Below are 24,132 nucleotides of genomic sequence, written 5' to 3'. Positions count from 1 at the left end.
TTTTAAAATGAAAAAGGATGTAGGGATGCTACTGTGAAAAAGTATGGAAACAAGAAGAAATTAAAACTGCGAGCAGTGATGCCCCGGGACCAAAAGCACCATTCTGATTGGACAGGTGTGCAACAACATGGTGACAGGTGACAATGGCAGCCCGGACCCGATTATGCAAAGTTTGAACTGGAAAATGAAGGAGGTGGTGCATTTTAGAAGTTTTTCATGAAATCCAATATGGCCGCAATGCCACATGACCTATGTCGTCATCCAGAGGATATACATCAAGTCAAGTGGCACACTATAAGTGGTCAAAGTTTCAATTCAATCGATCAAAAAATTAAGGTGGAGATGCATTTTAAAGGTTTTCATGAAATCCGATATAGCCGCCTGGTCACGTGACCTATGACATCACCAATTTTGATCAATTTTGTTTTCTTTTTCATTGCCAGACCATGTGACCGATGAAAAAAAAAGTTTAATATTCAAGTTCGTATTGATACGTTGATGCCACAAAAATTGTTTTGTGTTAATCGGATAGATTTTTTTTAACCTCGGAGAGATCTCGGAGACGGTGGGAGGGATTTTCGAAGCTCCACACGGTCTCCACGTTTTTCGAAGTTAAGTCTGTTCACAATTGTATTTTGTCGAAACTGTATTTATCTTTCGGTGTGTGAAGTTATTGTGTGCAACTTTGGTTGTTTCTCGGTGTTTATCTTTCATAAATTGATCGTCTGTTTGCCGTGTCGCGAGCAAGGCCTTTGCCGCGTCGCGAACGATTTGAAATCGAAGTTAAGTGATTGTTCCCATTTGTATTTTCGTTAAAACTGTATTTATTTATGGTGTTGTACGTATATTGTGTCCCGACGAAGATTTTTCGGTGCAAATCTTTCATACCTGTATTGAAAATCGTGTTAATTCGTGTCGTGTCTTGAGGCCTTGTACAGTGTGCACTGTACAACCTTGAGGCTTTGTTTTTCTCTCAGTGGTCCGTCGTTTGTGATCCAATAACTTTCGTTCTCTGTATTCCCAGTCTTTTCACCCATAGCCTACTTCCTTGTGTAAATCTCAACTCAAAAAAAAAAAAAAACAACAACAACAACAACAACAACAACATTTCCTTCTCTGTTCTCATTCGTTTATTCATTCTTATTCGTTCGTTCGTTCTTCGACCACATGTTTCTCCCCCATTTCGCCAGATAGTTTTCACTCATTAACCTTCAATGTTTACACTTTCCCCTCAAGTTATGTATTCCGTCATATTTTATAACACCTTTTTCTTCTTCTTCTTTAAAAGGCTGCTTTCGACTTGCTCACCAAATCAATTCATCCCAAAAAAAATATCCATCTCCTATAGTGCCTTTTTTCTACATTCCCTAAACTCTCCTGCACTCCATCCTCCATCCAGCGTCCTTAAACGTATTTTTAACTCGAAGGTCACAAGAAACTCATTTTGCAATAAATGTTCGTTTCCCATAAATCGTACACTTTCAAAAATCCAATCTCACCCCTCCCCTCCAAATCTTCCCCATAACCCCTCCCCTCCAAATCTTCCCCATCACCCCTCCCCTCCAAATCTTCCCCATCACCCATCCCTTTCAAATCCCCCCCCCTTGCCTCGTCCCTCCTAAACTACCCCCTCACCCCTCCCCGCCAAGACGCCCCCTCGCCCCTCCCCTCCTAGACTCCTGCCTCACCCCTCCCCTCCAAATCTCCCCCATATCCCATCCCTTTCAAATCCCTCCCCTTGTCCCTTCCCTCCCAAACTCCCCCCTCACCCCTCCCCTTCAAATCTCCCCACCCTCATTGCTTCTCAATTTCCCCCCTCTCACTCCCCCTCCTCAAAGCGTCCTCCCCGCTTCTTCCCCCTTCAAACTCTCACCTCCATCTCCCCCAACCTTCTGCCTCGCTCTTCCCCCTCCTCAAATAACACCTCATTGTGGCTCACCCAATCACCATCAAACCTTTTGTCCGCCCCATCCTTCCCTTTCTCCGAGCTATTCTGAAATCTCTGACACACCTTCATCAGCTCTCCCTACCTCTTCCACCTCTTCCACATCTTACCCTACCCCTCCTTCCCCCTGTTCTGTATCTGATGCTCCCCCTTCCTCTTCATTAACGGTATGGACCTCAAACATCCGGGGCCTTCGTTCAAACTTAACTGATCTCTCCATACAGGTTGCTTCTGTCAAACCAGACGTGATCTGCTTAACAGAAACTTTCCTCCTTTATGATGTCTCTGATTCCATAGTATCTCTCCCGGGCTACTCCCTCCTCCGGTATGATAGACCTGAGCCTCGTCCTGGAGGCGGGGTTGCTATCTTTATCAAAAACTCTCTTCCTCACTCGCCCTGCACTGCACTCTCTCCACCTCACCCCCAGGAATACCTCTGGCTACGGCTTCCCCTTCGCTCCCACCTCTTGTTCATATGTGTGTTGTACCGTCCACCAAACAGTGATGACTCCATCTACATCTCGCTGTCTGATGATATGGACCAACTTCTATCTACTCATCCCAACTCTCTCTTCCTCATATGTGGTGATTTCAACTGTCCTCATGCCAGTTGGCTGGGTGTGGGTACCTCTCTCACCAGCCATGGCTCCTCAGCAAAGGACTTCTGCGACTCACTGGGACTGACACAATCTGTCAATTTCCCGACCCGGATCTCAGTCAACGGAACATCTTCTCTTCTGGACTTGGTTATGACTAACTTCCCTGAAAATGTCTGCTGCTCTTCTTCTGCTCCGATCGGATCATCTGATCATGTCCTTGTTAAAGTGGACATCTCTCTGACCATCCTCAGGGAGCCTGCTCAGCGTCGACGAGTCTGGCATTTCACTCAGGCCAACTGGCACGGTTTTCAAGCAGCCATCAATCATCTGGACTGGTCTCCCATCTCTACCACCTCTGACATCAACTCATCCTGGGAATTCTTCCAAAGTAAATTGCTCTCTCTCATGCACAGATTTATCCCATCTCGTCTTCAGTTGTCATACCCTTCCTCCCGTCCATGGTACACGGAATCTTGTGGTGAGGCTGTTGCCCAGAAACAACTTGCCTTCGTCTCCTGGAAAGCAAATCCAACGGAAGGAAATCTCATTTCCTTTCACAAAGCCCGAAACAAGTGTGTGTCCACCCTCAGGAGAGCCAGGAAACAATATCTCTCCGTTCTCAAGACCGAACTCTCTTATCTGTCTCCCTCTTCCAAATCCTGGTGGCGTCTGGTCAAATCCGTTTCTGGTGTTTGTTCCCCCTCCATCCCCTCCCTTACCTCAAACGGCTGCACAGCTGACTCTGCACGTGAAAAAGCTGAATGCCTCAACTCTGTGTTTGCCTCTAAATCTTGTGTCCCAAACCCATCCCTCTCTGTACCCACCATACCCAGCCGTACCCTGCTGCTCCTGGACTCCGTGTCCTTTCCTCCTGACAAGGTGGAAAAGTTTCTGTCAACCCTCGACTCTGATTCTGCAACTGGACCCGACGGCATCAGCCCACGGGTCCTAAAATCCTGCTCTGCTGCTCTATCTCACCCTCTCTCTGTTCTCTTCACCCTCTCTTTTGCTCAAGGTCAACTGCCATCTGCTTGGAAATCAGCCAACATCACCGCTTTGCACAAAAAAGGTGCAAAAACAGATCCTAGCAACTACAGACCAATCAGCCTTCTCCCAATTATCAGCAAAGTCATGGAATCCATCATTGCTTCGGATATGAAATCTTTCCTCTTCTCCAATGGCTTGATCTCTGATCATCAATTTGGTTTCAGACCAGGTCACTCTACTCTGGACATGCTGCTTCTGCTGTCTCAACAATGGATGGAGGTCCTCAATGCCAAACAGGAAATTAGAGCTGTCTCCCTCGACATATCACGTGCCTTCGACACGGTCTGGCACCCCGCTCTGCTCACCAAACTCTCCTCCTTTGGTATCCATGGAAATCTCCACGCATGGCTGGCGGACTTCCTCTCTAGTCGTCGTCAACGTGTGGCCCTGAATGGGTTTCTCTCATCTCCTCTTCCTGTTCAGGCTGGAGTTCCCCAAGGCAGTGTTCTGGGCCCCGTGCTTTTTCTGGTCTTCATCAATGATCTCTCTGACTCTCTCGAAAATCCTCTCTATCTCTTTGCTGATGACTCCACTCTCTGCCGCTCCATTCCTCTTCCCTCAGATCGGCAGTCTGCTGCCTCCTCACTCTCTGAAGACCTGGACAAAATCACAGACTGGTCAAACAAGTGGAACATGTCTTTCAATCCTGACAAATCTCACACTCTTACTATGTCTCTCCGAAAAGATCGACTGGACAACCCTCCCATCTACTTTCTCAACAATCCTCTCCAAGAAGTTCTGTCGCTCAAGATTTTGGGTCTCACTATCTGCCATGATCTTTCTTGGGAAAACCACATTTCCAAGCTGGCCTCCAAAGCCAGTCGCCGACTGGGCATCCTCCGTCGTGCGAAGTCCTTCCTCGGCACACCTGAGCTCCTCACCACATACAAGGCTTTCATCCGCAGCTCAATGGAATACTGTTCTCCCCTATGGGCCGGTGCTCCTGCCTCACACCTAGCTCGGCTTCACGCTGTTGAAACCAAAGCTTTCAGAATTATTGGAATCTCCCGCGATGAAGCTATCTCTGAGGGCCTTTCACTCACTCACCGCAGGCAGGTAGGTGGTCTTTCTGTCTTCTACCGACTCCTCTCCGGCCTTGCACCCCCAGCTCTCTCTGTGCTCTGTCCCCCAAATATTCCTACAGGTCGCACAAGATCTGCCAGCAACCCTCTGATGGTTAAACTGCCGAAATCTCGGCTCTCTGCTCACCTTCACTCTTTCATTCCTCTTTTCTCCCGCCTCTGGAACAAACTCCCTCACTCCCTTCAATCCCACTCCTCCCTCCAGGTCTTTAAAACAGCTGTTCACCACCATCTCTTATCTTCCCCCATCCAAAACCGTGATCTTTTCTACCCCCGCTAATTCACCCCAGATCCACCTTGTTTGAAATTCCAACTTCTTTCCTGGAAGTCCTGGCAGTGTCCATATGTTTTATACCTCTCCCACCGCCCCCTTCCCATGCCCCCCCCCCCCCAAAGCCCTCGCCCTCTCTCAGATCTCTCGATGTCTCCATGTCTCTCGGTCCCTGCTCTCAAATGTTGTGTTTGTGTCCTTCCCCCTCTCTCCCCATCTTGTCTACCGCTCCCGATGTTATATGTTTTATGTGTCGGTTTGTCTTTGTGTGTGATTAATGTTCGCTCTTTCACGAGCCTCGATCTTGTATACAAAAAAAAAAAAAAAAAAAAAAAAAAACCTCAACGTAGCTGCCAAACGGCTTCACCAATGACGTCATCTTCTACAACTTTTTTGCACCATGGGTAGTCGATCATAACATGACAAGATTCAAATCGATAGCATTTGCGGTTTTGGAGAAGAATTTTTTTTTACGTTTTCGCTTAAATCCAAGCTAGTTGCCATGGTGATTGCAAAATCTAAATTCGGAAAAAGATGATGGCATCAATCAATGATGATGATGATGATGATGATGGCATCAATCAATGATGATGATGATGATGATGATGATGATGGCATCAATCAATGATGATGATGATGATGATGATGATGATGATGGCATCAATCAATCAATGATGATGATGATGATGATGATGGCATCAATCAATGATGATGATGATGATGATGATGATGATGGCATCTATTCCCATTGGCTCCAACATTCCTGGAAAGTTTCAACTTGATCGTTAATCGGAGCAACAGGGCAGACGCTGCAGCCTCCACAAAATTTGGCGGAAAGAATAATAATAAGGCCAAAAACAAAAGGAGACAAAGTCTCTTATAGACAAAAGGAGACCAAGTCTCTTATAGACAAAAGGAGACCAAGTCTATTATAGACAAAAGGGGACCCAAGTCTCTTATAGACAAAAGGAGACCAAGTCTCTCATAGACAAAAGGAGACCAAGTCTCTCATAGACAAAAGGGGACCAAGTCTCTTACAGGCAAAAGGGGACCAAGTCTCTTACAGGCAAAAGGGGACCAAGTCTCTTACAGGCAAAAGGAGACCAAGTCTCTCATAGACAAAAGGAGACCAAGTCTCTCAGAGACAAAAGGGGACCAAGTCTCTTACAGGCAAAAGGGGACCAAGTCTCTTACAGGCAAAAGGAGACCAAGTCTCTCATAGACAAAAGGAGACCAAGTCTCTCATAGACAAAAGGAGACCAAGTCTCTTACAGGCAAAAGGGGACCAAGTCTCTTACAGGCAAAAGGGGACCAAGTCTCTTACAGGCAAAAGGGGACCAAGTCTCTTACAGGCAAAAGGAGACCAAGTCTCTCATAGACAAAAGGAGACCAAGTCTCTCATAGACAAAAGGAGACCAAGTCTCTCATAGACAAAAGGGGACCAAGTCTCTCAGAGACAAAAGGGGACCAAGTCTCTTACAGGCAAAAGGGGACCAAGTCTCTTACAGGCAAAAGGAGACCAAGTCTCTCATAGACAAAAGGAGACCAAGTCTCTCATAGACAAAAGGAGACCAAGTCTCTTACAGGCAAAAGGGGACCAAGTCTCTCATAGACAAAAGGGGACCCAAGTCTCTTACAGGCAAAAGGGGACCAAGTCTCTCATAGACAAAAGGGGACCAAGTCTCTTACAGGCAAAAGGGGACCAAGTCTCTTATAGACAAAAGGAGACCAAGTCTCTTATAGACAAAAGGAGACCCAAGTTTCTTATAGACAAAAGGAGACCAAGTCTCTTATAGACAAAAGGAGACCAAGTCTCTTATAGACAAAAGGAGACCAAGTCTCTTATAGACAAAAGGAGACCCAAGTTTCTTATAGACAAAAGGAGACCAAGTTTCTTATAGACAAAAGGAGACCAAGTCTCTTATAGACAAAAGGAGACCAAGTCTCTTATAGACAAAAGGAGACCCAAGTTTCTTATAGACAAAAGGAGACCAAGTCTCTTATAGACAAAAGGAGACCAAGTCTCTTATAGACAAAAGGAGACCAAGTCTCTTATAGACAAAAGGAGACCCAAGTTTCTTATAGACAAAAGGAGACCAAGTCTCTCATAGACAAAAGGAGACCAAGTCTCTTACAGGCAAAAGGGGACCAAGTCTCTTATAGACAAAAGGAGACCAAGTCTCTTATAGACAAAAGGAGACCCAAGTTTCTTATAGACAAAAGGAGACCAAGTCTCTTATAGACAAAAGGAGACCCAAGTTTCTTATAGACAAAAGGAGACCAAGTTTCTTGTAGACAAAAGGAGACCAAGTTTCTTATAGACAAAAGGAGACCAAGTCTCTTATAGACAAAAGGAGACCAAGTCTCTTATAGACAAAAGGAGGCCCAAGTTTCTTATAGACAAAAGGAGACCAAGTCTCTTATAGACAAAAGGAGACCAAGTCTCTTATAGACAAAAGGAGACCAAGTCTCTTATAGACAAAAGGAGACCAAGTCTCTTATAGACAAAAGGAGACCAAGTCTCTTATAGACAAAAGGAGACCCAAGTTTCTTATAGACAAAAGGAGACCAAGTCTCTTATAGACAAAAGGAGACCCAAGTTTCTTATAGACAAAAGGAGACCAAGTTTCTTATAGACAAAAGGAGACCAAGTCTCTTATAGACAAAAGGAGACCAAGTCTCTTATAGACAAAAGGAGACCAAGTCTCTTATAGACAAAAGGAGACCAAGTCTCTTATAGACAAAAGGAGACCAAGTCTCTTATAGACAAAAGGAGACCAAGTCTCTTATAGACAAAAGGAGACCCAAGTTTCTTATAGACAAAAGGAGACCAAGTCTCTCATAGACAAAAGGAGACCAAGTCTCTTACAGGCAAAAGGGGACCAAGTCTCTTATAGACAAAAGGAGACCAAGTCTCTTATAGACAAAAGGAGACCCAAGTTTCTTATAGACAAAAGGAGACCAAGTCTCTTATAGACAAAAGGAGACCCAAGTTTCTTATAGACAAAAGGAGACCAAGTTTCTTGTAGACAAAAGGAGACCAAGTTTCTTATAGACAAAAGGAGACCAAGTCTCTTATAGACAAAAGGAGACCAAGTCTCTTATAGACAAAAGGAGGCCCAAGTTTCTTATAGACAAAAGGAGACCAAGTCTCTTATAGACAAAAGGAGACCAAGTCTCTTATAGACAAAAGGAGACCAAGTCTCTTATAGACAAAAGGAGACCAAGTCTCTTATAGACAAAAGGAGACCCAAGTTTCTTATAGACAAAAGGAGACCAAGTCTCTTATAGACAAAAGGAGACCAAGTCTCTTATAGACAAAAGGAGACCAAGTCTCTTATAGACAAAAGGAGACCCAAGTTTCTTATAGACAAAAGGAGACCAAGTCTCTTATAGACAAAAGGAGACCAAGTCTCTTATAGACAAAAGGAGACCAAGTCTCTTATAGACAAAAGGAGACCAAGTCTCTTATAGACAAAAGGAGACCAAGTCTCTTATAGACAAAAGGAGACCCAAGTCTCTTATAGACAAAAGGAGACCAAGTCTCTTATAGACAAAAGGAGACCCAAGTCTCTTATAGACAAAAGGAGACCAAGTCTCTTATAGAAAAAAGGGGACCAAGTCTCTTATAGACAAAAGGAGACCAAGTCTCTTATAGACAAAAGGAGACCAAGTCTCTTATAGACAAAAGGAGACCAAGTCTCTTATAGACAAAAGGAGACCAAGTCTCTTATAGACAAAAGGAGACCAAGTCTCTTATAGACAAAAGGAGACCCAAGTCTCTTATAGACAAAAGGAGACCAAGTCTCTTATAGACAAAAGGAGACCCAAGTCTCTTATAGACAAAAGGAGACCAAGTCTCTTATAGAAAAAAGGAGACCAAGTCTCTTATAGAAAAAAGGAGACCAAGTCTCTTATAGAAAAAAGGAGACCAAGTCTCTTATAGACAAAAGAAGGGGTCTGCAGGTGATTTTACCCCCTCCCCAAATAGGTATTTGCTCTTTTCTTCAAAAAAAAAAATCGGCTTCTAGTTTTTGATTGGTGAACTATTTCAGTGACCCAATATGTGTACTCTCCTTATTCTTCTTTTATTTTGAGAATATGGAGAAGAAAATTATTAATTTGGTCAAAAGGTCAAAGGTCAGCATCACATAAAATCATCAATTTTGTTCGAATTGACCTGAAGTTTTAAGAGGTTTTATTATCCATATTCTCATAATCAAGCTATGTTGAAAATTTGATGACAAAGCTCAAATGGTAAATTAAAATTTCAGATCAATTGGATGAAAATTGATGATTTTATGTGATGCTGACCTTTGACCTTTTGAGCAAATTATTAATTTTCTTCTCCGTATTCTCATAATAAATCTATTTGGAAATTTGATGACAAAGCTCAAAGGGTAAATTAAAATTTCATGTCAATTGGATAAAAATTGACGATTTTATGTGACGCTACCCTTTGACCTTTTGACTTTTCTAACACATTATTAACTTTTACCAAATGCGTCGGGGTGTCGTCAGCACGTATAAGATCGTCATTACGCACTTCTTTTGTCTGGCATGAGACGCACATGCGAAATTGTTATATATAAAAAAAAACTGTCGAGGAGAATACTTCGCTTGGCCTAGACCGAGACAAAAGGTCTTAGCCTAGACATTTTTTACCAAATTATTAACTTGCCATTACCATATTCTCAGAATAAAGCCATGTTGGAAATTTGATGACAAAGCTCAAATGGTAAAAAAAAGTTATGGCATGGACAGAGACACAAACACACGCACAGACACGCATATGATTGCAAAACCCCATCTCCCACTGCGCAGGGGACCAGCCAAAAAGACTAAGTGAAATAGAGATAAAACTGCATTTAAATTGTATTTGGCCATGAAGAAAAAGGGTTTCTCCCATACTGATGTTTTTATCATATTTTGCCACCAAAACACCATGCAATCATGGTGGCGACGCGGAGGCAGAGCTGCTGGCGGGGGTGCCGGGGGTCCGACCGCCGGGGGGCGGCCCTGACGCGGAGGCAGCGCTGCTGGCGGGGAGTGGTCCGGATCGAGGTGGGCCGGCTTGAGGCGGTCCACGGAAATGTGATCCGGGGCACCGCCGATGTCGACCGTGAAAAATTTGACCCCGGTCTCCAGCACGCGGAAGGGCCCGTCGTACGGGGGGCGTAGCGGTGCCCGGTGGGCGTCGTGCCGGGTGAACACGTACTTTGCCGTGCGAAGCTCCGGGGCGACGTGGGAAGGCGGGCAACCGTGGTGTGCCGTTGGCACCGGGGCGAACCTCCGGGCGGTCTCCTGAAGGGCGGGGCGCTGTTGCGCCGCGGACCAAGGAGCCGTGGAGTCGGGGATAAATTCACCCGGTACCCGCAGTGGTTGCCCGAAGACCACCTCCGCCGAGGACGCGCGCAGGTCGTCCTTGGGCGCCGTTCTGAGGCCCAGCAGGACCCAGGGGAGCCTGTCGACCCAGCCGCCGTCGCGGAGGCTGGCCCGGAGCGTGGCCTTCATGGAGCGATGAAAGCACTCGCACAGGCCATTGGCCTGGGGGTGGTAGGCCGTGGTGTGGTGTAGCTTCACCCCAAGCCCTTGCGCCACTGCGGCCCAGAGCTCCGAGGTGAACTGGGGGCCGCGGTCGGACGAGATGTCCGAGGGGGCACCGAACCGCGCAACCCAAGTGGCGATAAAGGCTTGCGCCACCTCAGCCGCAGACGTCGCTGCCAATGGGACGGCCTCCGGCCACCGTGTGGTGCGGTCGACCATGGTGAGGAGGTGGGTGAACCCTCGCGAGGGGGGCAGAGGTCCCACCAAGTCGACGTGCACGTGGTCGAACCGCCGCTCGGGCACCGTAAACGGGGCCAACGGTGCCTGGGTGTGGCGGTGGACCTTTGCGCGCTGGCATGCGAGGCACGTCCTGGCCCAGTCGCGGACGTCCTTCCTGAGGCCATGCCAGACGAACTTTGCCCCAACGAGTTTCTGGGATGCCCTCGCGCCAGGTTGGGACAGGCCGTGGATGGCGTCGAACACCGGGCGCTGCCAGCCAGCGGGCACGATGGGGCGAGGCCGGCTGAGGGAGACGTCGCATAGGAGGGCCGTGCCCGCGGCGTCGAACGGCACCTCGGTGATGCGGAGGCCCGTGACGGCGGTCCGCAAGGCCTGGACGCCGGGGTCGTCGGTCTGGGCCTCCGCCATCCGGGCATAGTCGACCCCGAGGTGGATCGCGTGCACGACGGACCGGGAAAGGCAATCCGCCACCGGGTTGTCCTTACCCGCCACATGACGGATGTCCGTCGTGTACTCGGACACGGCAGAGAGGTGGCGCTGCTGCCGTGCCGACCATGGCTCGGCGACCTTGGCCATCGCGAACACAAGGGGCTTGTGGTCAACGAAGGCCGTGAACGGGCGGCCCTCCAGCAGATGGCGGAAGTGTCGGACCGCCAGGTGGAGCCCGAGCAACTCGCGGTCGAAGGTGCTGTACCGGCGTTCGTGCGGGCGAAGCTGCCGGCTGAAAAACGCCAGCGGTTGCCAAGCACCACGCACCCATTGCTCGTGCACCGTGCCCACCGCCTAGTCCGACGCATCGGTTGTGAGGGCGATCGGTGCATCGGGCGCCGGGTGCGCCAGCATGGTGGCGTCGGCCAAAGCCAGCTTTGCGCCCGCAAACGCCGTGGCCATCGGCTCCGACCATGCGATGTCACCTTTGTCCGGCTTGCCCCGGAGGGCCTCGTGCAAGGGGCGGAGGAGCTGGGTGACGTGGGGCACGAAGCGGTGGTAAAAGTTTACCATGCCCAGGAACTCCTGGAGCCCCTTGATCATGCGGGGCCGTGGGAAATCCCTGACCGCCTCCACCTTGGCCGGTAAAGGGACGGCCCCGTGCTCGGTGATGCTGTGCCCCAAGAAGTCGATGGTGGCGACACCGAAACGGCACTTGGCGGGGTTGATGATTAGGCTATGCTGGCCCAGGTGTTCGAAAAGCGTGCGGAGGTGGAGCAGGTGCTCCTCCCGGGACGCGCTCGCGACTAGGATGTCGTCCAGGTCGACAAACAGGAAAGGTAAGTCGCGCAAGACGCTATCCATGAGCCGCTGGAACGCCTGAGCCGCATTCTTCAACCCGAAGGGCATCCTGAGGAATTCTAAGAGGCCGAAAGGGGTGATGACGGCCATCTTCGTGACGTCGTCCGGTTAGACGGGGACCTGATGGTAGCCCCGGATGAGGTCGACCTTAGAAAACATGGTCGTGTTGGCCAACCGGGCGGAAAAGTCCTGAATGTGTGGGACCGGGTAGTGGTCGGGGGTGGTGGCATCGTTGAGCCGGCGGTCGTCCCCGCACGGCCGCCATCCCCCGCCGGGCTTCGGCACGATGTGCAGCGGAGAAGCCCAAGCGCTGTTGGAGCGCCGCACGATCCCCAACCGCTCCAGCGTGGCGAACTCCGCTTTCGCCACCGCGAGCTTCGTGGGCTCGAGTCGGCGTGCCCGGGCATAGACCGGCGGCCTGACCATGGGGATGTGGTGCTCCACCCCGTGTTTAACGGCCACCGCTGAGAAGGTGGGCCGCGTGAGGGCCGGGAAACTGGCGAGGAGGCGTGTAAAGTCGTCCGCTGCCGGAAGCGTGCAAACTAAACTCGCCGGGACGGAACCCTCCAGCAAGCCGCTTGGCAAGCCACTCGGTGAGCCGCTCAGTGAGCCGCTCAATGAGCCGCTCAGCGAACAAGCGAGCGAGCTAAAGGTTTCGGCCTGGACGAGCCGTCTGCGCTTCACGTCGACCAACAACCCATTCGCACATAGGAAGTCCACACCAAGCAATGCCATCAGCACGCTGGCGGTCACGAACGACCATTGAAAGCACTGCCCTCCGAACCGCAGGGAGAGGCAGCGCTTTCCGAATGTGCGGATGGGTGTACCGTTGGCGGCAAGCAACGCGGGGCCCCGGCCCGCGGTTCGCTTGTCGGGCATGGAGGCGGGGATGACGCTCACCTGCGCTCCTGTATCGCAGAGGAAATGGCGCCCGGACAAGGTGTCCGTAATGAATAGGAGGCTGCCTGAATGGCCGACGCTCAGGGCCGCTAACGAGCGCCGGCCTGGTCGTTTCCCGACTTGTGAAAAGAGCATGGCGGGTGACACGTCCTAGCCTTGTGGCCGAACTTGGCGTGGAAATAGCACAAGGCTTGCGGCGGCGGGGGCGGCGGCGGCCGCGGTTTTCTCGGCGGCGGTGGTGGTGGGCGGGGCGCGGCAGCGGCCACGAGGGACGCAGTAGCATCTGCCTCGGGATCCACGACGGCCGCACCGTAACTCGACCGCGTGTCGCAGGCCGCGAAGAACTTGTCGGCCTCTACGGCCAGGGCGCGGGGTTCCCTGATTTTGGAACCGGCCAGCGCGAGGCGTATCTGTAAAGGTAGCTGGCGTAGGAAAAGCGCCCGGAATAAGAAATCCGGGGCTCGGTCACCCAGCAGCGACAGCATATAATCCATCCGCACAGATGGTCGTGTGTCGCCGAGTTCGGGAAGGTCCAGGAGGCGGTCGGCCCGTTCGATCTCCGTGAGGCCGAACGTGGCGATGAGGAGACGTTTGAGCGCCTCGTACTTGTGGTCGACCGGCGGGTGCCGCAGGATGGACACGACTCGGGCGGCAGTGCCGGGCCCGAGGGAGGCGACCACGTGGTAGTAACGGGTCTCATCCGCCGTTATGCCTCGAAGCTGAAATTGCGCTTCGGCCTGCACGAACCACACATGGGCCTGTGCTTCCCAAAACTCTGGGAGTTTTACCGCGACGGCGTTGTTGGCCATGGCGCGTTCGGTGGTCAGCAACGGCTGAACCAATCGGGGTCACCAGTGAAGTGTGGTGCTGCGCACACAACTTGCTTGCCAAAGAGGTAGGCCACAACACGTTTGATAAAACCAAAAGAGTCTTTATTATGAAAGCTCGAACTGCAGCACTGGGCGGGCTCGAGCTTAGAGCCCGCATATATGTGCCGAGGCCACGCCTAGTCCCAGGGCGTGGCCGCTCGGTCGAAGGGCGGGGCATGTACCATCGGTTCCCGCCTGGGCGCTCTCGCCACCCACTGGTGCGCTGAATTATTACCCCTTGTGCCCGCCACATCATATTGATTATTTTCTCACAGAATGGAACCGACCTATCGCAATAATGGAAACAAAATGGCGTCCACGGCCCACGTGACCTGAATGTTCCCAGACACGTCATGTCGACTCGTCTAACTCTGTATACAGGGTCCTGCAAAAGGCAAGAGGCAAAATTAACGCCCTTTACCCCGTGCCAGCCACTTTAAAAAGGTCTCGGTCATAAAACGTGCCCCACTGTCGGTGGGTCTGACCTGCCCGTTATTTTTGGTCATTTAAACCAGAAGCATCCCCGGTTGTGCAAGGCGGTCCTAAGCTTTGTGAAAGCGTGTGGGAGACCTATATAGTTTTATGGATATCCCATAGGCCTCCTTTTCAATACATTTTCTTTTCAACACAGTCATGTTCAGCGCGTGGCGTGTATAGAGCCTCACAGCTCTAAAAATGCCATGAACACAATAGGAGAAGAAGCAGAAGAAACGTTCCCCCTGCTCCGGCGTCTCTGGGAATGTGAGAGGTTTGTAAATAGAAAGCGAAGGAGTTCGGGAGAGATAAAAGGGAAGGGGAGTGGCTTGTACAGATTATCTTTATGACATTCCTTGTGTTATACGAAGGGCCAGGGAGAGGGGATTGGGTCAAAATTCTGCCACTTTTGCGTACATAATATATGGATGGTCGCAAGGTCCCTTGTATTCTTGTTCGGGCTGGTCTGGTCTATACGTTCTATCGCCGCCCATTCGAACGTTCTCAGTTTTCATAAATCAATTTTCACGTTAAATTTAATTGTTGCTTTCATGTATTTCTAGCGTTTGGTGGTAATTAATTGTTGTTTTAATATCGTTGTAGCGTTGGGTAGTAATTAAGTTGTTGTTGTTGTTTTAATATACTTCTAGCGTATGATAATAATTAAATGTATGCTTATAGTGAATTTATATTGGCTCTTTCAGTGAAAATATATTGTTTCGCAAAGATAGAGCTAAGTATTCTCCTCGACAATGTTTTTTTTTTTAATAACCATTTCGCATGTGCGTCTCATGCCAGACAAAGGAAGTGCGTAAGGACGTCGGACGATCTTATACGTGATGACGACATCCCGACGCATTCCTATGTAAGGCGGAGCGCATGCGCGTTCGGTCTCTTGTTTCATTATGTCTCCAGCGGTGGGTGGGTGTTTTTGTGCTCGTCGAATGCTGCTGTATTTCTTTCGCATTTGATATCACTATTTATTTTAGTACTTCGTTATTGTACGTTTTGTTTACTTGTTACTTACTTTTGTGCATTCACGTGTGATTGATTTTGTGCCCATTCTCGTTCCACGTGGTTCTTGCGGACATGGCGGATTGCGGGCGACATTTCTTAAATTTCATTTCCAAGTCGAAGCATCAAATTTTCCAATTTTTTTTCTCTTCTTTTCTCCAAATATATATATATTTTTGGTGTGCGACACTATTGTACTATTTTAAGTCCTGATACCGGCTACCTACGGTGGATTCCGTGAGTTGGCTTTCTTGGCCTAGTCGATGGGTTACGGCCTTTACTTTCTTGGCCTAGTCGATGGGTTACGGCCTTTAGTTTCTTGGCCTAGTTGATGGGTTACGGCCTTTAGTTTCTTGGCCTAGTTGATGGGTTACGGCCTTTAGTTTCTTGGCCTAGTCGATGGGTTACGGCCTTTAGTTTCTTGGCCTAGTCGATGGGTTACGGCCTTTAGTTTCTTGGCCTAGTTGATGAGTTACGGCCTTTACTTTCTTGGCCTAGGTGATGGGTTACGGCCTTTACGTTCTTGGCCTGGTCGGTGATTTGCAAATTCTAACCTAGTAAAAATGTATTTTCCTGCATCCGTCAATTTTGAGTGAAGTAATTTTAGCTTTGACTTCATAAATTATATGCAAGTTTTTTAATAAATTGGTATATTTGCAGAAAATAGTTTCATAATGTAGGTTTGTGGTCCTATAAATCAAGTTTTAAAAGGTCCGATAAATAATCTAATCTACTGGTTTATCAGAATGATGGGAACAAAGGGGAAGTGGGTCTGCAAGTGTAAGGGGGAGGGGGAAGCACGATGTTATGATTATTACTAACATTGATTGATAACATTCTAACATTAGATCTGCGATAACAGGTACAGGGTTATGTATACATAAACTTAAGTAGTTTATAGTGGAACATGCATGCACATGTTTTTATATCTGGGTTTTCTTTTCTTACCCACAATGCAATGATGATTTTTTTTTTACCGCCCCAGGCTGAATCCTGATAGATTGGTTGTTCTGAGTATTGTGGGCAAAATGTTGTACTGTAGTGTACTTTTTTTTTTTTTTTGTGGAAGATTACAAAGTAATGAAGGTGATCTCTGCAGGCCAGAAAGAGGTTGGTTGCTCAGAAGGTGAAAGGTGGCAAGAAGAAGCGACAACAGCTGCATTTCACACTGGACTGCACTCATCCCGTTGAAGATGGGATCATGGATGCAGCCAACTTTGTATGCACCTTCTATTCTTCCTTGACCCTCACCAACACCCCCTTTATTGTTAGGTTATTTTTTTCCCCCCAAATTCTTTTCTTGTTAGGTGTGTTACTGAATCCCTTGAAACCTGAGCTTGGTACCAAAACTGTTGAAAGGGCCAACGCCAAAACTGTTGAAAGGGCTAATGCCAAAACTGTTGAAAGGGCTAATACCAAAACTGTTGAAAGGGCTAATACCAAAACTGTTGAAAGGGCTAATACCAAAAATGTTGAAAGTGCTAATACCAAAAATGTTGTAACGGCCAATACCAAAAATGTTGAAAGTGCTAATACCAAAACTGTTGAAAGGGCAAATACCAAAACTGTTGAAAGTGCTAATACCAAAAATGTTGAAAGGGCCAATACCAAAACTGTTGAAAGGGCCAATACCAAAACTGTTGAAAGGGCAAATACCAAAACTGTTGAAAGGGCTAATACCAAAACTGTTGAAAGGGCAAATACCAAAACTGTTGAAAGGGCAAATACCAAAACTGTTGAAAGGGCAAATACCAAAACTGTTGAAAGTGCTAATACCAAAAATGTTGAAAGGGCCAATACCAAAACTGTTGAAAGGGCCAATACCAAAACTGTTGAAAGGGCCAATACCAAAACTGTTGAAAGGGCAAATACCAAAAATGTTGAAAGGGCCAATACCAAAACTGTTGAAAGGGCAAATACCAAAACTGTTGAAAGGGCAAATACCAAAACTGTTGAAAGGGCCAATACCAAAAATGTTGAAAGTGCTAATACCAAAAATGTTGAAACGGCCAATACCAAAACTGCTGAAAGGGCTAATACCAAAAATGTTGAAAGGGCTAATACCAAAACTGTTGAAAGGGCCAATACCAAAACTGTTGAAAGGGCCAATACCAAAACTGTTGAAAGGGCCAATACCAAAACTTGAAAGGGCCAATACCAAAACTTGAAAGGGCCAATACCAAAACTTGAAAGGGCCAATACCAAAACTGTTGAAAGGGCCAATACCAAAACTGTTGAAAGGGCCAATACCAAAACTGTTGAAAGGGCCAATACCAAAACTGTTGAAAGGGCCAATACCAAAACTGTTGAAAGGGCTAATACCAAAACTGTTGAAACGGCCAATACCAAAACTGCTGAAAGGGCTAATACCAAAAATGTTGAAAGGGCTAATACCAAAACTGTTGAAAGGGCCAATACCAAAACTGTTGAAAGGGCCAATACCAAAACTTGAAAGGGCCAATACCAAAACTTGAAAGGGCCAATACCAAAACTTGAAAGGGCCAATACCAAAAATTTTGAAAGGGCTAATACCAAAAATTTTGAAAGGGCTAATACCAAAAATTTTGAAACGGCCAATACCAAAACTGTTGAAAAGGCCAATACCAAAACTGTTGAAAGTGCCAATACCAAAACTGTTGAAAGGGCAAATACCAAAACTGTTGAAAGGGCCAATACCAAAACTGTTGAAAGTGCTAATACCAAAACTGTTGAAAGGGCCAATACCAAAACTGTTGAAAGGGCCAATACCAAAACTGTTGAAAGGGCCAATACCAAAACTGTTGAAAGGGCCAATACCAAAACTGTTGAAAGGGCTAATACCAAAATACCAAAACTGTTGAAAGGGCTAATACCAAAATACCAAAACTGTTGAAAGGGCTAATACCAAAACTTGAAAGGGCCAATACCAAAACTGTTGAAAGGGCCAATACCAAAACTGTTGAAAGGGCTAATACCAAAATACCAAAACTGTTGAAAGGGCTAATACCAAAACTGCTGAAAGGGCTAATACCAAAACTGTTGAAAGGGCTAATACCAAAATACCAAAACTGTTGAAAGGGCTAATACCAAAACTGCTGAAAGGGCTAATACCAAAACTGTTGAAAGGGCCAATACCAAAACTGTTGAAAGGGCTAATACCCAAATACCAAAACTGTTGAAAGGGCTAATACCAAAATACCAAAAATGTTGAAACGGCTAATACCAAAACTGCTGAAAGGGCTTATACCAAAAATGTTGAAACGGCCAATACCAAAAATTTTGAAAGGGCTAATACCAAAAATTTTGAAAGGGCTAATACCAAAAATTTTGAAACGGCCAATACCAAAACTGTTGAAAAGGCCAATACCAAAACTACTGAAAGGGCTAATACCAAAACTGTTGAAAGGGCCAATACCAAAACTGTTGAAAAGGCCAATACCAAAAATGTTGAAACGGCCAATACCAAAACTGCTGAAAGGGCTAATACCAAAACTGTTGAAAGGGCTAATACCAAAACTGTTGAAAGGGCTAATACCAAAACTGTTGAAAGGGCTAATACCAAAACTGTTGAAAGGGCCAATACCAAAACTGTTGAAAGGGCCAATACCAAAACTGTTGAAAGGGCTAATACCAAAACTGTTGAAAGGGCTAATACCCAAATACCAAAACTGTTGAAAGGGCTAATACCAAAATACCAAAAATGTTGAAAGGGCTAATACCAAAATACCAAAAATGTTGAAACGGCCAATACCAAAACTGCTGAAAGGGGTAATACCAAAAATGTTGAAACGGCCAATACCAAAAATGTTGAAAGGGCTAATACCAAAACTGTTGAAAGGGCTAATACCCAAATACCAAAACTGTTGAAAGGGCTAATACCAAAATACCAAAAATGTTGAAACGGCCAATACCAAAACTGCTGAAAGGGGTAATACCAAAAATGTTGAAACGGCCAATACCAAAACTGCTGAAAGGGCTAATACCAAAACTGCTGAAAGGGGTAATACCAAAAATGTTGAAACGGCCAATACCAAAACTGCTGAAAGGGCCAATACCGAAAATTTTGAAAGGGCTAATACCAAAAATGTTTAAACGGCCAATACCAAAACTGCTGAAAGGGCTAATACCAAAAATGTTGAAACGGCCAATACCAAAACTGCTGAAAGGGCTAATACCAAAAATGTTGAAACGGCCAATACCAAAACTGCTGAAAGGGCTAATACCAAAAATGTTGAAGGCCAATACCAAAACTTGAAAGGGCCAATACCAAAACTTGAAAGGGCCAATACCAAAACTTGAAAGGGCCAATACCAAAACTGTTGAAACGGCCAATACCAAAAATGTTGAAAGGGCCAATACCAAAACTTGAAAGGGCCAATACCAAAACTTGAAAGGGCCAATACCAAAACTTGAAAGGGCCAATACCAAAACTGTTGAAAGGGCTAATACCAAAACTGTTGAAAGGGCTAATACCAAAACTGTTGAAAGGGCCAATACCAAAACTGTTGAAAGGGCCAATACCAAAACTGTTGAAAGGGCCAATACCAAAACTGTTGAAAGGGCCAATACCAAAACTGTTGAAACGGCCAATACCAAAAATGTTGAAAGGGCTAATACCAAAACTGTTGAAAGGGCCAATACCAAAACTGTTGAAAGGGCTAATACCAAAACTGTTGAAAGGGCCAATACCAAAACTGTTGAAAGGGCCAATACCAAAACTGTTGAAAGGGCCAACACCAAAACTGTTGAAAGGGCCAACACCAAAACTGTTGAAAGGGCCAATACCAAAACTGTTGAAAGGGCCAATACCAAAACTGTTGAAAGGGCCAATACCAAAACTGTTGAAAGGGCCAATACCAAAACTGTTGAAAGGGCCAATACCAAAACTGTTGAAAGGGCCAATACCAAAACTGTTGAAACGGCCAATACCAAAACTGTTGAAAGGGCCAATACCAAAACTGTTGAAAGGGCCAATACCAAAACTGTTGAAAGGGCCAATACCAAAACTGTTGAAACGGCCAATACCAAAAATGTTGAAAGGGCTAATACCAAAACTGTTGAAAGGGCCAATACCAAAACTGTTGAAAGGGCTAATACCAAAACTGTTGAAAGGGCCAATACCAAAACTGTTGAAAGGGCCAATACCAAAACTGTTGAAAGGGCCAATACCAAAACTGTTGAAAGGGCCAATACCAAAACTGTTGAAAGGGCCAATACCAAAACTGTTGAAAGGGCCAATACCAAAACTGTTGAAAGGGCCAATACCAAAACTGTTGAAAGGGCCAATACCAAAACTGTTGAAAGGGCCAATACCAAAACTGTTGAAAGGGCCAATACCAAAACTGTTGAAAGGGCCAATACCAAAACTGTTGAAAGGGCCAATACCAAAACTGTTGAAAGGGCCAATACCAAAACTTGAAAGGGCCAATACCAAAAATGTTGAAACGGCCAATACCAAAAATGTTGAAAGGGCTAATACCAAAACTGTTGAAAGGGCCAATACCAAAACTGTTGAAAGGGCCAATACCAAAACTGTTGAAAGGGCCAATACCAAAACTGTTGAAAGGGCCAATACCAAAACTGTTGAAAGGGCCAATACCAAAACTGTTGAAAGGGCCAATACCAAAACTGTTGAAAGGGCCAATACCAAAACTTGAAAGGGCCAATACCAAAACTGTTGAAACGGCCAATACCAAAAATGTTGAAAGGGCTAATACCAAAAATGCTGAAAGGGCCAATACCAAAATGATTGTTGTACACCTAATAAGGAAGTTACAGCTGCCGTCCTGATTTTCAGGGTCAGCTGTGGCCATCTTGGAACTGCCGCAATTTTAACCCACTAAGTGGTCAGGCTTTTGGTAGACTTTTTCTTCTGTAGTTTCAAACACCCAACCCAGTCGGTTAAAAACAAAACAAAACAAAAAAACCTTTTGTTAGAATTTGTTGAGGGCCTGATGGTATATTGACCCATCCATGCAAAATGTATTCCTCGAGTTTCTTGCCATGGTTCTGTGATGACAATCGCCATATTATTGAGTCCTGATGTCTTGATTGGTTTTGCTGATTGCCATGGTGCTCGGTTTCTTAAAATAAAAAAAAGTGCAATTGTAAATTGAGGACAGTTGTGTAACAAGGTGTGGCCGCTGCATGACATTGGCCATGGTTGGGTGTGTCCCACTCTGCCTTGCTCATTTATCAACCAACTTGTATGGCTAGGGGGTCACTTCCCTAGCCGACTCTAGGGTTACCTTCCCTAGAATCTGCCCCCTCCACCACCTCTGACTGCAGGAACAGTTCCTAAAGGAACGCATCAAAGTCAACGGCAAGACCGGCAAGGTCGGAGACAATTCGTCAGTCCAGGTTGAGCGGAGCAAGAACAAGATCACGGTGTCTTCTCAGATCGCGTTTTCAAAGCGGCAAGTGTATTCATTATATTTTTTTGGGGGGGGGGGGTGTTTCTTTTTTGTTTTTGTGTATACAAGATCGAGTCTGGTGTAAGAGCTAACATTGATGACAAAAAAAAAAAACGGACATGCTTAATAAAGCGAGCGGGAGACAAGATGGAGAGAGGGAGGGAAGCACTCGAGGACAACATTTGAGACATGGGAGATCTGTGGGAGGTAGAGGGCTTGGGTGGGATGAGGCATGGGAAGGGGGGGGGAGGGGTGGGAGAGGTTAAAAAACATGGACACTGCAAGGACTTCCAGGAAAGAAGTCGATATTTCAAAAAAGTGGATCTGGGGTGAATTAACGGGGGTAGAAAAGATCAAGGTTTTGAATGGGGGAAGATAAGAGATGGTGGTGAACAGCTGTTTCAAAGACCCGGAGGGAGGAGTGGGATTGAAGAGAGTGAGGGAGTTTGTTCCAGAGACGGGAGAAAAGAGGAATGGAGTGAAGGTGAGCAGAGTCTTGATTTTGGCAGTTTAAGCAGAAGATTGTTGCTGGCAGATCTCGTGCGACCTGCAGGAATATTTGGGGGGCGGAGCACAGAGAGAGCGGGGAAGGGGAGGGGGGGGGGTCGTACCAATACCCCATTTTAACCTTTTCCAATTGCATAAAGTTGTGGTGACATTTTCCTCGGTTAACCTTGGCATCTGCTTTTATTCATTCGCTTGCAACTCAATACAATTTGGCTGATATTTGTATGCGGAGGTTGCTGTGGTCGTGATGACTAATACCGCCCCAGACTGAGTTCTGATTAATCGGTTGATCTGATTGCCACGGTGTCCTCGTATGTTGAGTGTAAACTGTAAAAGGTAATTTCCTTAGGTGCTGAGGCGTACCTTTGGTGCTGTGCCGTATGCTTCCTTGCTTGTAGACAAACTTTTTTTTTTGGTTGTCCTTGGCCTGCTGTTCCTTTCGGTTGTTTTTATGTTCCTGCCTGCTTTTGCTTACTTTGTCATGGAATTTTGTTTTTTAAGATACCTCAAGTACCTGACTAAGAAGTACCTGAAGAAGAACAACCTGCGAGATTGGCTGCGTGTCGTGGCAGCTGCCAAAGATTCTTATGAACTCCGTTACTTCCAGATCAACCAGGAAGAGGAGGAGGAAGAAGAGGAAGATTGATTTTGCCATGTTTTGATCATTGGATGTCCGTCCTTCCCATTGTACTCAAATAAAAATGGCTGCATGCATTTTCTTTCCGTTTTCTTTTGTCTGAACCAGATTAGTGGAACTCATTGGTTTGAGGTTTGCTCCTTTCTGAGCAGGTTTTATTTATTTATATACCCAAAATATGAAGGAAGGTATTTGGAAATTGGAAGAATTTGACCTACCTGTCTGGTTCGAGGGTGAAAAAAAGAAAAAAGTTTTTCCTCCATGTTGAAGAAACTTTGTATATGGAATGTAAATAAATTCTGTGGAATCTTAATTTGGCTGATTGTTTTGGGAATGATAAAGCACTTGCGTTGCACTTGGTTTCAAATATAAACGGATCCATGGGAATCTTGCGACATTTGAAAATTTAAACTTTGCCTCCACAATTAAATAGGTAACCATGTCCAACAGGCCACTAACGTAGGTAACCATGTCCAACAGGCCACTAATGTCGGTAACCATGTCCAACAGGCCACAAACAAGTAACCATGTCCAACAGGCCACTAACGTCGGTAACCATGTCCAACAGGCCACAAACAAGTAACCATGTCCAACAGGCCACTAACGTCGGTAACCATGTCCAACAGGCCACTAATGTCGGTAACCATGTCCAACAGGCCACAAACAAGTAACCATGTCCAACAGGCCACTAATGTCGGTAACCATGTCCAACAGGCCACTAATGTCGGTAACCATGTCCAACAGGCCACAAACAAGTAACCATGTCCAACAGGCCACTAACGTCGGTAACCATGTCCAACAGGCCACTAATGTCGGTAACCATGTCCAACAGGCCACTAATGTCGGTAACCATGTCCAACAGGCCACAAACAAGTAACCATGTCCAACAGGCCATTAACAGGTAACAATGTCCAACAGGCCACTAACAGGTAACCATGTCCAACAGGCCACTAACAGGTAACCATGTACAGCAGGCCACTAACAGGTAACTATGGCCAACAGGCCACTAACAGGTAACCATGTCCAACAGGCCACTAACAGGTAACCATGTCCAACAGGCCACTAACAGGTAACCATGTCCAACAGGCCACTAACAGGTAACCATGTCCAGCAGGCCACTAACAGGTAACCATGTCCAATAGGCCACGAACAGGTAACCATGTCCAACAGGCCACTAACAGGTAACCATGTCCAACAGGCCACTAATGTCGGTAACCATGTCCAACAGGCCACAAACAAGTAACCATGTCCAACAGGCCACTAACGTCGGTAACCATGTCCAACAGGCCACTAATGTCGGTAACCATGTCCAACAGGC

General features: G+C 46.6%; 1 protein-coding gene and 1 non-coding gene across 3 annotated transcripts; both read left to right on the top strand.

Moving 5' to 3' along the window:
* The first annotated feature begins 15,132 nt into the window (after nucleotides 1–15,132).
* Nucleotides 15,133–22,891, top strand: RPL22 (ribosomal protein L22). 2 transcript variants are annotated; one of them, XM_078775539.1, is made up of 4 exons: nucleotides 15,133–15,181; nucleotides 16,378–16,497; nucleotides 21,546–21,673; nucleotides 22,679–22,891. In XM_078775539.1, exons 1-4 carry the CDS (start codon nucleotides 15,170–15,172, stop codon nucleotides 22,821–22,823), a joined length of 405 nt encoding a protein of 134 aa, XP_078631665.1. In that variant the 5' UTR covers nucleotides 15,133–15,169; the 3' UTR covers nucleotides 22,824–22,891. The 2 variants fall into 2 exon arrangements, with proteins under 2 accessions (XP_078631665.1, XP_078631666.1); XM_078775540.1 differs by having other exon boundaries at nucleotides 15,162–15,185.
* On the top strand, nucleotides 16,230–16,298 carry LOC144891879 (small nucleolar RNA SNORD31). Its single transcript, XR_013623290.1, has one exon. It is a non-coding gene; the product is annotated as a small nucleolar RNA SNORD31 (small nucleolar RNA).
* Nucleotides 22,892–24,132: the final 1,241 nt, after the last annotated feature.

This window comes from Myxine glutinosa, chromosome 4, assembly GCF_964187855.1.
Source record: "Myxine glutinosa chromosome 4, kmMyxGlut1.1, whole genome shotgun sequence".
NCBI lineage: Eukaryota > Metazoa > Chordata > Myxini > Myxiniformes > Myxinidae > Myxine > Myxine glutinosa.
Note: the sequence above shows the minus strand (reverse complement) of the source record. Positions and strands in the feature narration are given on the sequence as shown.

Coding starts and splice junctions, on each gene's coding strand:
- RPL22 (XM_078775539.1), top strand. Junction 16,498..21,545: donor TCATGGATGCAGCCAACTTT/GTATGCACCTTC, acceptor CTCTGACTGCAG/GAACAGTTCCTAAAGGAACG. Junction 21,674..22,678: donor CAGATCGCGTTTTCAAAGCG/GCAAGTGTATTC, acceptor TTGTTTTTTAAG/ATACCTCAAGTACCTGACTA.